The following is a 17,375-nucleotide window of genomic DNA, read 5'->3' on the forward strand; positions in this document are numbered from 1 at the left end:
TCCCGTGGTACCTGATTCTTCCGCTCGGTCCTCTGCGCATGGGCCTGGTTTCCTTAACTATCTACAGTGATTGATTCATGTCTGTCTTTACCAGATGGTCTCTGCATGAAGGCGCCGCTGTGTGTTTGAGCCCATCAGCCTGTTGTTGGCTGCAAGAGAGGGTTGTTGGTTGTGCCTAATTTCTTGCTTTAGGTACTTGTATTTTTCATTATACTTTTAGCCAAAAGGTGGCGCTGCAGGAGAATAAGTGAAGGAAGCTCCGAACTTGCTGACTTAGTTACTGAAGGGCCTGAGACAGTCCCAGTTGCAAGTTAATGTAGGCTAATGTCAGTAACTAGAACTGGCCATACCCCAAACGTGTACACACCCCACACAAACACACATCCCAAAGTTTTTAAGAGCCAAGAATGAAAATCACTTTGACTCACCAAGAATATTCACATTTCAAAGACCATTTAAGAAATCCTGATGGAGTTCCAGGAAATGAAACTGGAATCCAAGTCATTTTGAAATGTGCATTTATTAACTAATAAATGTCTATAGAATACAGACAAGGAAACTTTTCCTGTTTCAGTGGATCCAAGTAAAGAAAAAAACTTGCAAATTTTTTGTTTACTAACTTGCTTTGAGTGACTACGTTTTACTGTTAAATTGCTCCCCAAATTCCTTTTAGACTCTTTCCAGAGTTTAATTTAGTCTTTCTGGATGAAATGAAGCCCTCAGCCTCTCCAAAGGCTTCAGGAGAAATGACACAGAAAGCAGCTAAACAATCCCGAGATAAAAATCTGCTCAGAAACCTGGTGTCGACTGTGAATAATACATGGTGGTTCCCATGTTTTAGAGTCAGCCATCTGGGCACCAGTGCCTAAGGTGAGTCACCGGCCTCCACAGAGCACCCTCCCCATGGATTCATAGTTGCTTCCTTTATGTGTCAACCCTGCAAAAACAGATAGAACTGTACATGCTCCTCTATTTTCATATGAGATCTTTCTTACCCTGTAATAGATATTTGTGTATGTGTGTCTGTGCATGTATGTGTGTGTATGTGTAATTGAAGCAAGTAACCAGAACACAATTTGGAGACGATATTTTGCTGTATAGCCTGCTTCATAGCTTGCTTTATAGGTGGAATTCCACCCATGCCCTGAAAACCTAGAATCTGATTGAAAAACTAAGGCATGGACATGTCAGTTGGCTGATTTTTCAAAGTTCTTGATCATCAGACACAAAACCAGCAGTCGGCTTCAGATTCTGAATCCACATGACAACTTAAAAATTGCACTTCAGGCCAAGGTGTAAACTTCTGTACATCCTGCAGAAAGATGGCAGGTAAGGGCCAGATGCCACAGATGGGAAAGCAGGGATACACATAGGGATTTTGTTCATTTTTGCTGTAGATGACTGTGGGGGAGACCATATAGGGGAGAACCTCTTTAGAAGAAGCAGAGCACAATGATGCCTCCCACAAATCATTAGAAGGTGTCTAGGTTTTTGGAATTTGGAGACCTTAAAAATACTTCGGCTGTAAACATCAAACTGACAGCTTAAAAAGTGTAACCACAGAATATATTAGCAAAGAGAAGACAGGCTTTCATTCTGCTTCCAAGTTTTTCAAGTTTAAGAGCCAAAAACCACGTGGCTTCTAACTAAAATCACTTTTAGACGAATACTGTGACTTACAAATGAAAACACAGAAATGTGAATCTCTGAAAATATAAAGTGAGTACATATGTTGACAGAACACACATTACTGATGGGAGAAGAGGACCTTAAGTTGGCTGGAGGCAACACTTTCTCTGCAGGCTCAATGGCGCCTATGGATCTTGGCAGATTTCACTGGGAGAAGAAAATGCCAAGTTGACAACTTTCATACTCCTCTGGGAAACACTGGTGAAGTTACCATTTGAGACTGAAAAAGGTTATTAACTCCGTGTTTGCATTTTGAACACAGTAGAGAAAATTAGCCTTTGGGACAAGGATGGTGTTTCTGAGTGATTTTGTCAACTGGGGGAGCATCAGACCAAGTTCAGAAAAGATGAACCTAACAGGTGAGATGAAACCCACAGGTGAGAAGAAACCCACAGAAGCCACAGTGACATATTCTCTGTGGCTAAATCTCACTCAGAAGAATGTCTCTCTGGGTGGCGGGGGTCAGTTTTTAACACGTTACTAAGGCCAGGACATCCTTATGAGTATCAGAGCAGGTTATGGTGTTTTAGCATAACAGCCTCAGAAATGCAGGAATAGTTCTGGTTTTTCAATAATAGCAATGGCAATAGCATTAATACTAATATTAGCCGCTACTATTCATCGGACGATGACTGTGCTCCAGGCATCTCTGAGGGTTCTCTCCATCTACGTAGTGCTTCATATGAGCTAGTCTGTATGGCTTTCCTTAAGGTATGGAAGAGGAATCCAAGGCAATAAAGTGTCAGTAATGACCCACCCATGTGGATGCAGAGATGCCTGGAGTGACCAGTGCCTGATTCATCACATGGGCAAAAGTTGGGGTTATATGCTTTAGGTGCTCATCAGATATCAAAATGCTGTGTTTATGAGTATCCAATGGAGTTGATTTTCTCCTTAAAGCATTTCTACTTTGTGCCAGGTTTCAGGCAAGATCATGCTCAGATGGAGGATGAAAGTGGCTGGCCAAACAGGGCTCCTCACCAATGGCAGCCGTGTCTTGTGGGCCAGAAAATCCTTAAAAATCAACCTGTCTAGATATTAGCTACTGCTCCTCATACTTGGAAAATTTTAGGGTAAAACAGCCCTTGTAAAGATAACACCATTGACTACTGCCGTGAAGACCTGTATCACTGCAGTATGAAAACACAGCTCCAGAAAGGTGGCATTGCTTGGGTGAGGCAAGTTTTGAAAACCATGGTCTGTTTCCGGAGTTCTGACATGTGAATGAGGACTGTGGTTCTCTCCTCTGACTGCACACCTGAGCACCATCTCCTGGCTTTCCCAAGCACACCGGTGTGGGGGCCGAGAACAAGTCAGAGTCAAACTCAAGGGCTTTGGTTTAATGGAGAGATCCCAGGTGCCTGTAGCATGCAGCCAGGGGGAGCACACCTTCTAGTAAAATGCAGACAACTGAAACTCCTTGAGTGTATGTGTGGGTGGACGAAGAAGTGGGATCTAGGTCTTAAAGTCTCTAAAGACCAAATGGTCAACTTGGTACACAGAGGGACAGGACAAGCAGGAGGTGGATTAGGGAAGATCGTGCCTCTCCTAACTGGGTATCTGAGACAGTGATTTGGAGGACATCTAGACAGGTCTAGGTCCTGTCTATTGGACCTAGTCCTGTTTGACCATTTGACCATAGACCATTGGACCTAGACCTGTTTGACTATTTGACCATAGTCAAAGCCATGGTTTTCTAGTAGTCATGTATGGATGTGAGAGTTGGACCATTAAGAAGGCTGAGCACTGAAGAACTGATGCTTTTGAATTGGAGAAGACTCTTGAGAGTCCCTTGGACTGTGAGGAGATAAATCAGCCAATTCTAAAGGAAATCAACCCTGAATATTCATTGGAAGGACTGTAGTTGCTGAAGCTGAAGCTCCAATACTTTGGTCACCTGTTGCAAAGAGCTGACTCATTGGAAAAGACACTGATACTGGGAAAGATTGAGGGCAGGAGGAGAAGGGGGCGACAGATGGTTGGATGTCATCATCAACTCAATGGACATGAGTTTGAGTTATCTGGGAGACAATGAAGGACAGGGAAGCCTGGTGTGCTGCAGTTCATGGGGTCGCAAAGAGTTGGACATGACTTAATGACTGAACAACAACAAGAAAAAGACGGTGTTGGAAACCTACCAAGAACACGACGAAATATTCAGAGTAAAGTGAGAATTCATGTGGTGACATAGTGTTACATAAAATTCAGGAGGGCTTTGTGACCTTCTAATTGGGTTCCCAAAACAAGTTGTACCAGAGAGATTGAGGGAGAGCCAGAGGACACCACCTATGAGCATCACAGTGTTAGACTTGGAAAATAGGTGCAGATTGTCATCAGGCTTCTACAAAACACAATTCCTGGTAGAGGACAATGATTTGCTTAAGTTCCTGTTATCTTTTCTAGGCCTAGTGTAGTGTACATTGACATTCGGAGTTCCGGTGGTAAACTTCTTGAGGACTCTAGAATACAAGGATGGTCTAAGTTTCGGTGTGTCTTTGCAAGATCTGACTGCATCAGACTTCATAAAAAAGTGTTGGTTCACAGTGTATTTGTCTTTCTCAGGGAATTTGTGAAGACATCTGGGCTCAAAATGCAAGGTTACTGTATCTCTAAAGGGAGAACTTGTTGGTTATCACAGAGAACTAAGGTTTGTGTAAATTTCTATCAGTAGACTTTTCCATCATCAAACACCAGTTCAAGACCAGAAGGCTGGTGGAAGTCAAATTCTTGCCTCTCTGCCCTCCTGATGGAAATGCCAGTTTTGAAGGGTCCTCCCTATAGGCCAGATCACCTGTTTCAGGTCTCCAGGGTCCCCTCAGTGACAAAACTGCTGGATAATTGAGAAAAGAGCATCTCCCAGCTAGAACCAGGTGTCTCTAGATCTTACCTAGAGAAAGAGAAAACAGGGGTTATGAGTAGAGAAGAGAAACAGTATACTCTCTTCCCAGGGGCCACGACAAGCAACAAACCCAAGGCGAAAACAAGACGTCTGCAAAATCTACTAAGTGGGCGCGCATCTGATCCCTATGTCCACTCGCAGATTTCCCAATGACCCAATGAATTTGGAAAGACCCAGAATTTCCCAGAGCTCCGTCAAAGCTGAAACTTCTTGCTCCGTTCAGAATGCGCAGGGACACTGGTCTGGACGAATTCTGCTTTTCTTCCTCTCAGTGCGTGCATGTGGGCACGTGTGGACCTAGCACAGTGACAGTCGCGCCAACTTCTGCTTTCCTGTCGCCTGTGCACAATTCCTGGAGCCTTAAAGGACTCCCCGGGTGAGCTCAGGGCCGCGCCCTGGGGAACGGATGGTTCCTTCAGTCTGCAAAAGGACAGGACCCAGCGGCGCTGAGGGTCCGGGGAGCGAGCGCGCCAAGCCCACCGCTCGCAGGCGGGGGCTTCCCTGCGCTGGGTCCCGGCACTCGGGCCCCGCGCCCGCCTCCAGCGGTCCAGGGGCGGGACCCCGCACCGCCCCGAGCCACCTCCCATTGGCCGGCGCGCACGCCCGTCCGCGAGCGCGGCTTCGAAAGTTTCATTGAAGGTGGAGAAGTGAGCGCCCGCCCGGAGCCGGGGCTGCGCCGCCAGGGCGAGGCTGCACTGCGCGGGGCGGGGGCGCGCTGGCCGCCGGGCGGCGTTCGTTTTTCATTTTATTCCTTTAAGTCGAGGCCGAGGAGGAGCGAGTGGAGGCTGCCCCCTCGCGCGCCCCGCTGCCGACCCGTCAGGGAGCCCCGAGCAGTCGGGAATGGTTACGCGAGTCCGGCCGCCAGCGCCCCACTGTCTCCGGCCCGAAGCCCGGGGGCGCAGAGGCTGAACCGAAGACCGCGGAGGGAGCCACCGCGGGGCCGCTCGGGGCCAGGGCCGCTCCGAGAGCTCAGGCCGAACGAGGGCCGCGCCGTCACCTCTATTCTGAGAAGACTCCACGGAGAAGGCTCCCCGCTGCCCGTGAGCGACATCCCGGGAGTCGCCAAAAGGACAGCACGCCCTCCTCTCCCCTTTTCTCGCCGCGCCGCCTCGCGGGACCCTCTCGAAGTGCCTGGTCCCCGGCTCCAGCCTCCGGCACCCGCTGCAGAAACCTCCGGCACCGGATCGGGGAGTCCACACTGGATGGGCCGGGTGTGAGGGGTCGGGCGCCCTACGAGGGGGCTTCCTAGGGCCTGGTGAGCGGCGGCCGGGAGAGCGGAGAGGCGCGGCCAGGAAAGCGGAGAGCGCGCCCTCGGGGCGCACGGCGCCGCGGCTCTAGCCGAGGCGATGCCCAGGCGGCTGCGAGCCGCCGGCCGCAGGAGGCCCTAGGAGGGCATGGGCTTGGCACCCCAGTCCTAGAGACCCTTTGCTCGGAGTCGAGGGACCGACGCGATGGCCTCGGAAGTGGTGTGCGGGCTCGTCTTCAGGCTGCTGCTCCCCATCTGCCTGGCAGTAGGTGAGTGTTTCCTTCTCTCCGAGGGTCCAGGGAAGGGGAGGGGGCGCCTGGGGAGGGGGCGGGCTTCAGAGCAAACCCGGATCACCAGCTCGAGTGCCCGAGACCCGGTTCGGGGAGTCAGCTCCGCGGTCTGGGTGCCGAAGCCCGGCACTTTCAATTCTCGCTCTGGGGCGCAGGAACGGGGTCTGTATGATCAGGGTCTTAACCGTCCAGCTTCACAGTCCGGGCGGCCAGATCGGCCAGTGCTGGAGACGGAGCTGAGTTTAGTAACACACGGAAATTTTTGTGGAGTGCTGACTCGTGCACAATGGATGCGAATCCTCCTGGAAGGTAGTTGTAGACCCCTTCCCAGGTTTGTACAAGAGCACCCTCCCCCTGTCCCTGGACGCAGGACGCTCGGCGCATCCAGAGGGTTTCTAGGCCACCTCTGCCCCATCCCGTGTCCCAGCCCCTGGGGGGAAGAAGGGAAGGACTCGGGTCGCGCAGGGAAGCGGTGCCCTGAAGTTGCTGGCTTTACTCACACAAAAGCCTCTACAACAAAACTGCTGGACGCAGAGGCTGCGGAAACGGAGGCCCAGCTCCGCTCCCGCGTGGTCCAGAAGGATCTGTAGCTGCGCTGGGATTCCGAGGTTTAAGCGAGGCCAGAGGGAGCCTCCCGGATTCCCAGGCAAGGATCTCACTGTTTTTATGCGGCCGGTAGGGCGTGAAAAGCCACCGGCCTTCAGGTCTAAAGACACCCGCGGGGCGCGGGCTTGGAGTGAGAGGGGCCCAATTTCTCCTCTAGTAGAAGTGCCACGCTGAACCCCGCTAAGGTGACTGTGGGCGCCTAGCCCTCACCTGTTCGCACAGGAGCTAGAAAAGAGGACACGTCTTAGCAAGTAGCAATTGCGTTTGCAAGGAGAGCCAGACCCATGCGGAAAAAGCCACCTTTGTCCATTTTGCTAGAGGTGGAGGATCAAGGTCACACCTGTGCTAAATGGGGACGTAATCGGAAGGGGGCTTGGGTGGGTTTCCTGAGGGCTGACCCCAGCTCCTGCGGGGATTATGTGGCCGAGTATTAACACACAAGAAACCTGCGCGGAAAACCGAGAAGGCTCGCGGAGAGGCGAGAGGCCTGGTCCCTGGGCAGGAGGAGGGGCCAGCGCGGAGGCGGTCGCGGCCTCTTTGCCACTCGAGTTTCCGGGCAGGACCCTTCTGCGGGCATCTTTGTCCTTGAGCATCGCTCTGCCGGCGAGGAGCGCGGCTCCCACGAAGCTCCTATGGGCGTCTGTCCCCGCCAGTTTGGGAAATCGATCAGGGACACTGTGCGGCTGCTTCGCAGGTCGCGTCAAGTCCAGGGACCGCGTGTCTCTGCAGGGCCTGACACCAAGCCCGGCTTAAGCAGGGGCTTTCGGTGTGGGGCCGATTCGTGTAGTCAGTGAGGTGGGGAGTGGCTCTGCCCCATTCTGCGCGTCCCTCCGGCCCCACCTCCCTGCTCCACCGCCCCCCCCCCCCATCCCAGCCCCGCGCCAGGTTCGGAGGGGTGGCAGCTCCTGGGGACTGCCGGTGGTTACCTGCGACGCACACCTAGCGGAGCGACAGGACAGCAGCGATTACCCGCTGATGGCTGGCGACCTCGCGCTGAACTTGGCAGCTGCAGAGCCTGCCGATTTCCCCTGGAGGTCCGCGGCCTCTGGGGTGGGGTCGCGTCATTCCAACTCATCTTGGGGGTCTACACCGCAAAACCCTTCTGCAGGAGGGTTAGCTTTGAGCCCTCGAGGGCCGGGCACCGCGCACTTTCCAGCTTTGGAGCCCGAAGCTCGAGGCGAGAGCCACAGGCTCCCCGGGGCGCCTGTAGGAGCGGGGACAACGGTCGTGCGGGTGGGATCCCGCCATCGTTCGGGGCCGCTTCGTCCCTCCCCTGGCCTCCTCCCAGCGCCTCTGAGCCCCGCGATGCGGTCACCGCCGGGGGCGCACTGGGGCCCAGCCAGGCTCGATAGGGGAGGGGACTCGCACGTGTGCCCCACGGGTGCCCGACCTTCCCGGCGGGAGAGCGGCATCCCGGAGCCGAGGACTACCCGGCCGGCCGCGGTCCAGCATCCTGGCTCTAGCCTCGTCGCCTTCCCTTTCCAGCCCAATCCTCAGGATTCCCTCCGCCTTCCGGATGCAGGGAGGGGAACCCGGGGTGTGCGAGTGTGTGTGTGTGTGGCTGCGCACCTGGGGCGTGCCAGTGTGACTGTGTGTGGGGGCGGGCTGCTTGCGCTGGGTGGGGCCTTAGGTTATCTCTCGTTGCTCCCCCTCCCTCGGGGAGGAAGGGGAAGTTTTGGGACCTCGGACCTCAGACTTCAGCCCCACCCCGCCAACCCGCCCCACCGCCTGGAAGAGAGCGGAGCTCCAGGGAGGACCAGAGCACTGACTCCTGCCACTGACCCCTCGCCGCTTAGTGAGGAAAGACAACCCACTTCCGACGGCTGCTGCGCGCCTTCTAGTCTTTGTACTTTAACTGCAGGACGCGAGGCTGCTGGGTGGGTGTTGCCTGATGTAGGCATTCAATTCTCTTCTACAGGAAGTGGATGTTTTCAAGGTTATTTGAGGGTTTTCAGGCTCCCCGGCTCCCAGGGTGCTACTAAATCAAATATTCAGATTTCCCTAATATCCTGGACATGGAGAGTGCAGTGATCCGCTTGCCATTAGAATCGATTTTTACGTTTTAGTCGTCTATTTTTGTAACTGGCGGAGGCAGTCTTCAAAGCCAAGCCTTTGCAGAAGCTCAGGCCTTTGTCTTTTATCCACCCCTCCACCATCCATGTTGAAATGTTTCTGCAGATGGATGTCCACCTCTCTTCCCCTAAGGATGGTTGCTGAACATTAACTGCCATTGTGCTTAATCTGATGTTTTAAGAGTTCTTTCTTGTCCTGTAAAAGAAATTTACAGAGAAACAATAAGTGAAATCAGTCCTCTTTCAAGCCGGCATTAGGTGGCTCTTGAGTGTTTAAAGCAGAACAAAACCATAACGTAGCATAATGTAATATAATACAGTATGATGTAATATGTTGTTTAGCATCCAAAGTAGACATCCAGTGACAGATTTTCCTACATCAATAGTAAATGAACATTTTGAAGATCTCCAAAACTGTCTGTGACTGCTTGAGTAACCACCCTGATTATTTTTCCTCAAACTATACACAAAGGAGAACCTAGATAAACCCTTCCATTATATTATGCAATCTTTAATAATAATAATAATATCTGGTCACCATTGAGCACTTTAGAAATATTTTCATGTTTATTATCTTTTAGCCTGACTCCACCATCCCGCTCAACTCTAAGTCTACAGTTGAGTCCATTCCAGGGCTGGGAACTGGTTGGCATGCTGCTGACCACTCCTTCCGTCTTGCCTGCTGTTGCCTGGAGTCTCCTCATGTCTTTCCTGGAAGAGCTGACTTAACGTTATTTTTGGGGGAGAGGGGAACCTAGCTTGGACAGAACGGGTTGGCCCAGGAGGGGCAGAGCCACAGGGCACCATGAACTTATGATGCCCCTAAACGAAGTGACCAGAGCCACATAGGAGACTGTTAGTTACAAAAAGAACCAGCCAACCAGTTAGCACTATGTGGGCAAGTCCCACTTGGATAATCTCATAAATCCAGCAAGAATCTCCAAAATTCCCTTTAGAGATAGTTGGCTTAAAGTGAGCAAAACCATGGAGTCATTTTTGGAATATGCATGCATGTGGCTGTATCTGAATATAATTTCCTCACTATTGCATAATATATTGCCCCTGCAGCATGTGTCATTTTGCAGCCACATTTACACATACTCCAAGAATTACCAGTGAAGCCTGAGCAAGGTCTCCCCCTTGCCTCTGCTGTAGGTCTTAGATGGAGGAGGAGGTCTCAGCTGATGAAGCGAGGTTTGGCAGTTTGAAATCGCTTTCTTTTTCTGTCACACCTTCTGAAGCTTAGACAGATAGATACTATTTATTACTTTCAGCAAGGACAAGAGTGCCAGTGAAAAGGATCAGGAATGTATAGCTTAAACCTAAAATAAAATATTTCATAAACATAGGCAGGCAAGAGGATTTTGTTAGCCGGGCAGTGAAGGCTGGAGCCATGTGTCCACCCCATAGATTGTCACTGGTCTGTCCCTCTACAGGCCATGTGTGCCTTGCTCATCATCAGAGATGACTTTGGGGAGAGGGTTTGGTGACTCCACAGTTTAGAGACCTCCATTCAGATCTTGCCTCTGATCACAGAGCTGGTTCAGCCTGTTTGATTTTGTCTTCTTTCTGCACACTGGAGATGTTAACACTTCCTTCCTTGGTTAGTTGTGAGAGAGTGTGCCCTGCACGTCTTGGGTAACGCCTGACACACTGCAGGTGCTCCTAGAGGGAGGGATCCTGGCTGCCTTTGGGAGGAGAGTGGCAGGAAGGTGTGAGGGAGGTCCAGGCAGAAGTTAACAGACCGTGAGTCATAGGAGCCTGGGCTGTGTAGATAGGGTTTGTATGAAAACAGTTTGGTACCGAAATCTAGAGCCAGATTGTTCCATTGAAAGTTGGTTTGTGTGTGGCAGGAGAATTTCTAATAATCAGGACTTTTCTGCCAGTTTGTTTAGTAGTTTGTATATCGGCATCACATTCTGATTAAATAATAGATTCTCCCTAGAACTGTACCGACAGTTTACTTTTGCCTTCCTGATGCTATACCACCATTTTCATAGCCTTTAATGTGATCTTATTTTTTTCCTTTATTTGTGTTTACACGGCCTTTTCCCTTTTAGATCCCGTGCTACTACAAGTTAGTTGTTTATGAAGTTGCATAGTAACAGCATGTATATCACATTATAATTTTTCCATAAATGTCCAGGAGAACTTAGAATAGTGTAAGTGTAGCCAGATAGTTAATGAGTGCTTGATTGAAGAAACATATGATACTATGATGCATAGAACATAAAACTAACTCATGTAAGATTTGCAGATATAAACAGTTGTTTGAGGATGAGGAATCAGGTCAACAAAATAAAGCAAATATCTGATTGAATGGAGGCTAGACACAAGGTTGAATTGAAAAACACTTAAAAAATATTTGGCTGTAAGAGATAAACCTAGAGGAAGCTTGTCATTTTCATCAGCCCCTCACATGGCCTTTTAGACCCACTCAGACATGGCAGGATCAAGAAAATGAGAAGACCACATGCTAAGTGTCTGTGTAAAGAGCATATCAGACATACAGTTTTAGCAATTGAATAATTTTTGAACTGTCCAATAATTATCTAATGGGAATTTAGGAATGATAACATGCAAATATGCGTTTTCCTATTTATTGGTAGATTAAAACAACTAAGTATACTAGCAATTTTAAAATGTTTTCCCAGGCTCCTGCAGAATATACAGATTTTCATCTGCCTTCTTTCATTGTGCGGGATGGTGCTAGTTCCTGATTCATAAGCTATTGTTGGATTCTTCTTTTCCGCTTTGCTGGTGGTCATACTTTTGCATTAAACTAGAATATTATAGGGCTTCCCTTTGCCAGCTCAGGTGGCAAAGAATCTGCCTGCAGTGCAAGAGACCCTGGTTTGATTCCTGGGTTGTGAAGATCCCCTGGAGAAAGGATAGGCTACCCACTCCAGTATTCTTGGGCGTTCCTGGTGGCTCAGATGGTAAAAAAAAAATCCACTTGCAATGCGGGAGACCTGGGTTTGATCCTTGGGTTGGGAAGATCCCCTGGAGGAGGGCATGACAACCCACTCCAGTATTCTTGCCTGGAGAATCCCATGGACAGAGGAGCCTGGCAGGCTACAGTCCATGGGGTCACAAAGAATTGAACACGACTGAGCAACTACATACAGTGCAACAGGATGAGGGGATGTTCAACTTTTTTCTGTATAAGTTTCAAGTTTTCCACACTTTTCATTAAGAAGAACAAAGCTGTGTATCCATGTGGTTAGTCCTGGTTTTCTGTGGCGATTTCACCAGTCATGGGGGGACTAGGGATGGTGGTGGAGGTTATGCTGAGCCTCCACCTCTCTCACAGGGAGTTATTCACTCTGTGACCAAACTCCGAGGATTCTGCCCCTTTGAACTGCCCCTTCCCTACCCTTAGACTTGACTCCATCATTGCCAGGCCTCCTGTCTTTGCCCTGCAGACATCTGCTGTGTGCTCAGTGAAAGCTTTCCTGCACTGCTGACCCTGCACATTTCTGGTGAGACATTGGGTACCACTGCCCAAAACTGAAGTTCTGTCCAGATCACACATCACATCCACAGATGTCCATCTACGTTTGTCTTTGCCCTTTCACCCTAGTTTACAGATGCATTGCCTGCGTTCACACCCTGTGTGTCCTGCAGTGCCAGGGATCCTCAAGTCTCTGTCTTGGCCTCTTGGTCCCTGTCCATCCTTCCCGTGTGCTGAGCCACGTGCCTTCCACTGTTGGAAGCCTTCCGCCCACTCCCGCAATCTACTCAGTGGTCCAGAGACCTTGAGCTTTCCTCCTGTCCATCACCGTCCAACCTCAGCGCAGCAATCAGCCAAAGCCCCATGGCCACGCCCACCCCCCCACCAGGCGTGGCCTTGACCCAGCAGGTGCGCAGGCTTGGCTTGAAGCCAGGAGATGCTTTCTTTAGGTGACAGATGGCCCTTTCAGTCCATTCTAAGCAAAGACACGTCCCCTTGTCAATGTAGGTTAGCAGGGTATTGAGGCTGAAATGAATGAACTTTCTTCGCCTCACTGTCGGGATGCAGTGCGCATGCTCTCTGTGCCCTGGGAGGTGGTCCAGGACAGCGGTCAGCACTCTGTTCTGCCGCAGGAGTTGCATCCTTTCCCGGGGTTCAAGTTACTGGTCACACATCCACGTCCAGCTGGAGGACGGAAGGAGGACACACAGGAGGGACCCCTTTCCCACCCTCCCAGGACACAGCCTGGAGGTCACGTGATTCACTGCTGTTCACATCCCAGTAGCCTGACCCTGCTAACGTCATTCACCTCTGACTGCTCGGGAGCCTGGGGAGTGTTATCTTCGTTTGGGCTGGTGTGAGCTCAGCTGAGGATCGGGGAAGGGGCTTCTGCCACAGGGGTGAGAAGGAGAGACGGGGAATATATGTCCAGATGTCGGTCTCTGCCTCCTGTGGGGAGGGTGGCTTAGGTGCCTGCAGACCTGTGGATCTATCTTCGCGGAACTCCGCCCTCGGCTTCTAGGCTGGAGTTCCAGCAGCTCCCACATGTGAGGGACAGACTGTGACCCAGAGGAGGCGCTCTAACCTCCAAAGGGGCGGCCCGGGTTCCCTAGTTTATACAGACAGGAGCCTGAGGAACTTGTGTGGGAGCGTCTGGGGGTGAGGGGGTAAGGAGGGGGAAACACAGAGCTGGCTCTGGCCCAGCTGTTGGTCGTGGAGCCTCCGAGTGGCGGTTCTGGATTCAGGATGCCAGGAAAACTCAGGGAGCTGCTCCCTGCAGAGACGTCCACTTCTAGGAAGGGCTCCTGTGCTTCTGCTCATTTCCCACCACGTTTGTGTGAGCCAAAAGTTCCTTCATCTAAAGTGTAGATATTTGTGGAAAAAGAAGACAACAGTTCCTCATCCTTGTGTTTATGTGATTTGTTCAATCAGCTTGTTACACTTTGTCACCCAGCTGGGGTGGGATGGGCATCTTGGCTGAATGGGACAATGTGGGGTATGGACGCTGGGTGAGATGTCATGGCTACTTTTAGGGGACCAGAATGCCCCTGGGAATTTGGAGGTTCACCAAGAAGAGCTCTGGTGCCAAAAGACACACATCTTCACAGGGCTAGCTCCTTACACAGGAAAGAACACAGAAATTCTTTCTCTTCCTCCTTCTCTTATTTGTAGTGCATGGTTTCTGATGTCTAAGGGGAAATGCCTGGGTTGTAAAGTCTGAATGTTTTAGATAACAATCTTGGCCTGTCATACTAGCTGTGTGACATTGATCAAAATGCTTAACCTCTCTGCTCAGTGATTTCCCTTCTAAACCAAGTTGTTAGTTGTAGTACCTAGCTCAGAGCATTGCTGACAGTCCTTGTGAAGCTCTTGGTGCAGTGCCTAGCCTGTGGTAAACACCTAATAAAACGTGGGTCTCCTTGTCAGGTGTAGGCTCAGAATTTAGGCATTATTATTGTCTGGGGGGAGTCTGAGGACCTACTCCTTAAATTGCAGTTGCAATCAACTTCAAGGAAGCTACAGAAGAAGGCCTGATTGAAGGAATGTCTGGATGCCCCTCAAGTCGGATAGGCTGGAGGGCCTCTGGGCCATTGCTTGTTTTTTGCCTTGGAAACAAGGGGACATCTGCTCACCTTTAGTCCTTCTTTCTAGGCAGGCTGAGCCATCTCCTCTGTGTTCCCCTGCCACTTGGCTTTATATAATCACAGACTTATGTGCTGAGTTACATGATCTCTCTCTTCCCTTCCAAGTGTCTGCAAGTTCCAGTACCCTGTGTGATCTTTCATGCCATCCCCAGCACTAAACCTACTACCTAACACACAGTAGATAGTAAACAGGTATTTGTAGGTTTTTGAACTGCAAAGATGTGTCCCAACATTGCCCTTCAGCTGCCCGGCCAGGGCTGTGACCCACAGTGAACACAGAAGAAATAATGCCGATTGATTGATGATGAATTCACGGGCTAAATTTTTTTCCCTTGAATATCTCAGAAGTCTGAAAAAAAAAAGTTTAGTCTAGCATCTTACGCTCTGGGTTTTTACATCTTTGAATGTAAAATTCATAATGGTCTGATCTGAATGCTCTGCAACTTTCCTAAATGTGAATTTCCTCAGTAGGACAATTAATACCTTTTACTTGCTTTGCAGTGAATAGAGAAAGGAAAACTCACTTGAGATGGTAGAGCTTGCCCAGAGCATCATCCTTGAAGTGCATATTATTTTTTAAGATGTTTTTAGTTCTCCTGGAACCACACGAATTGATCTGTTTTCCGTTGTGGTTGAATCCTCCAAGTCAGCAGTTTTGGCCACAGGTGCAGGAGAGGAGGATGGATGGAGGACCTTAGCAAGCTAAGAAGTTGGAAGCAGAGTGCCCTGGGAACAGGTTATAGATCTGAGCTAACCCAAGTCCTGTCTCCTCCTGCTGCCCCAGGACAGTGCCCACCTGCGGGCAGGTGCTGCTCCGGCATCTCAGTAGGAGCACACCGCTGTGCTTGGGGATCTGCACAGCACGTGTTTTGGGAAGTGGCCTGGTCTGAACGTCTAAAGACCAAGTCTCCATCCTGTTCATAAGGAGCTGTGGGCCTTTGCCAAGTCATGGAAACACTCTTCCTTAATTACACTCTCTAGAAACAAGGTGCTCCAGGCTAAGGAATATTTTCCTGATTCTCCAGTAATATTTCTACACACACTTTCTTTCAATATTAGAAAGGAGGACTAGAAAATCATACCTTTTAGTAAACACATTGGAATTGTTGTTGTTCAGTCACTTAGTCATGTGTAACTCTTTTCGACTCTGTGGACTGCACCATGCCAGGCTCTCTCATCCTTCACTATCACCGCAGTTCTCAAACTCCTGTCCATTGAGTCAGTGATGCTATCTAACCATCTCATCCTCTGTCTCCCCCTTCTCCTTTTGCCTTCAATCTTTCCCAGCATCAGGGTCTTTTCCAGTGAGTCAGCTCTTCAAATCAAGTGACCAAGTTATTGGAGCTTGAGCTTCAACACCAGTCCTTCCAATGAATATTCAGGGTTGATTTCCTTTAGAATTGACTGGTTTGATCTTCTTTAAGTCCAAAGCACTCTCAAGAGTCATCTAACAGCAATTCCAAATAAGAATATGGATCAAACCTGGCCTCCAAACTTATATTTTGATTACCAAAACCACTATGACTTTATGAAGTATCAACTTGTTAATAATTTCAGGTCATGGTTGATTTTTCATTGCTTTCACATTCATACAGTTGTTTATTTGCTGTTAGAAACTCAGAGATGAATAGTTTCATATCTTTTAAGCTAAGGAAAAGAAAGCTGTTTTAACACAGTCACCTGCTCCATTTACTCCCCAGAGTGATCTGGAGTTGGCAGGACAAGGGGCAGCCTCAGTGTGTCTGTGACGGAGAGCTGGGTCCAGTGATACTCAGGTTGAAATGCTGCACTGATGTCGAGGACCACATTCTTGTTCTCTGCTCATTCTGTGCCTCTGCTACCTTCATATTTCATTGTTAATATAACCCAAAGAGGCCAAATTAGCTTTTAGCAGAGAAAGTTCAAACATAGTTCTTTAAAACATAAATAGGCAAAGACAGTTATCTGTTGATGATTTTTAAATTAAGCCATAATAGGTTGATTTTCTTTTTAAAAACTTTTAAATTTTGTATTGGGATATAGCTGATTAACAGTGTTGTGATGGTCTCAGGTGAATGGCAAAGGGACTCAGCCATACATATGCATGTATCCATTTTCCCTCAGATTCCCCTCCCATCCAGGCTGCCATGTAATACTTTTTTAGATCGACTTTTAGAAGCTGATCAAAGGATATGCACATTTTATTCTATTTGCTGTACATTGCTGAATTACTTTTGAAGAGGGGTTTGTCAGTTGTGAGTCATAGTAACTTGGTTTTATTTGTAATCAGATGCTAATATTTGCTCTACTACTCCCCCACCCACCCGAAGAACTATTCTTTTCATCTTTTTTAGTTTGTTATAAATCAGACTGTTTGGGCTTCCCCCTCACTCCCTTTAGAGGTTCTCAAGGCAGAACAGCAGTTATATAACTATGTGACATGATGCCAGCTTCCCCAAGGATAGATTTATTTGTGTTGTTTGTTGTCAAGGTGAAGAATTAAAAATCCTCCTGTAGATTAACATTTGTGTCTCTTGCCCTGGGTCCCACTCTGCCTGCAATGATATCTAAGATGTTTACTTGAACTGCAGATTCTTCCTGTAGAGTTGGGTGCTTAAGTCTCTTCTTCATGTAACTAACCCCACCTGACAGATGATGTGTTTATTTGACTCATTCTTTATGTTAAAGACTCACATGAAACAGTGTACCCAATCTGAAGTTGTATCAGTGATTCATCCTTAAGAAACAATCTTACAATAAAATAAGGGAATGTAAGGCATCTTTCATGCCTCTCATTCCGCTTCTTGATGGTATTTTTTTTTCTTTTTACATTATTTCTTTTATGAAACTTTCCACCATTGTCTGGCCTTTGAAGGAGTTCCAAAGTTTGGGTGCAATTGATCGAGTCTTACTATTTTTTTTCTGATGTTCTAATGCTGTTTGGAAGAGTTTGTTCCCATCTGAGGCCAGTTGGAGATGAATGATGCTACCACATC

General features: G+C 49.0%; 2 protein-coding genes across 7 annotated transcripts in view; both read left to right on the forward strand.

Moving 5' to 3' along the window:
* Positions 1-2,317: 2,317 nt before the first annotated feature.
* LOC123465281 (proline-rich protein HaeIII subfamily 1-like) lies at positions 2,318-5,805 on the forward strand. The gene is made up of 2 exons (XM_045164020.1): positions 2,318-2,359; positions 4,975-5,805. The coding sequence occupies exons 1-2, from the start codon at positions 2,318-2,320 to the stop codon at positions 5,803-5,805; spliced, it is 873 nt and encodes a 290-aa protein (XP_045019955.1).
* The window catches only part of PIEZO2 (piezo type mechanosensitive ion channel component 2), a 252,233-nt gene continuing 240,165 nt past the window's right edge, over positions 5,308-17,375 (forward strand). For 2 of the 6 annotated variants that reach the window (XM_006066254.4, XM_006066255.4), the window contains exon 1: positions 5,314-6,103. In XM_006066254.4, the coding sequence (XP_006066316.1) occupies positions 6,040-6,103 (64 nt within the window). In that variant the 5' untranslated portion in view covers positions 5,314-6,039. Of the gene's footprint in view, positions 6,104-17,375 lie in introns of all 6 variants that reach the window. The other 4 variants (XR_006547799.2, XM_044934794.2, XM_044934790.2 and 1 more) reach the window with 4 other exon arrangements.

Source organism: Bubalus bubalis, chromosome 22 (genome assembly GCF_019923935.1).
Source record: "Bubalus bubalis isolate 160015118507 breed Murrah chromosome 22, NDDB_SH_1, whole genome shotgun sequence".
In the NCBI taxonomy this organism is placed as follows: Eukaryota; Metazoa; Chordata; class Mammalia; order Artiodactyla; family Bovidae; genus Bubalus; species Bubalus bubalis.

Excerpts from the sequence above, each read along its gene's own strand:
- LOC123465281 (XM_045164020.1), top strand. The coding sequence starts at position 2,318 with ATGACTGTGCTCCAGGCATCTCTGAGGGTTCTCTCCATCTAC. Across the intron at positions 2,360-4,974 it reads TGAGGGTTCTCTCCATCTAC|GGCCGCGCCCTGGGGAACGG; the intron begins GTAGTGCTTCAT and ends GGGTGAGCTCAG.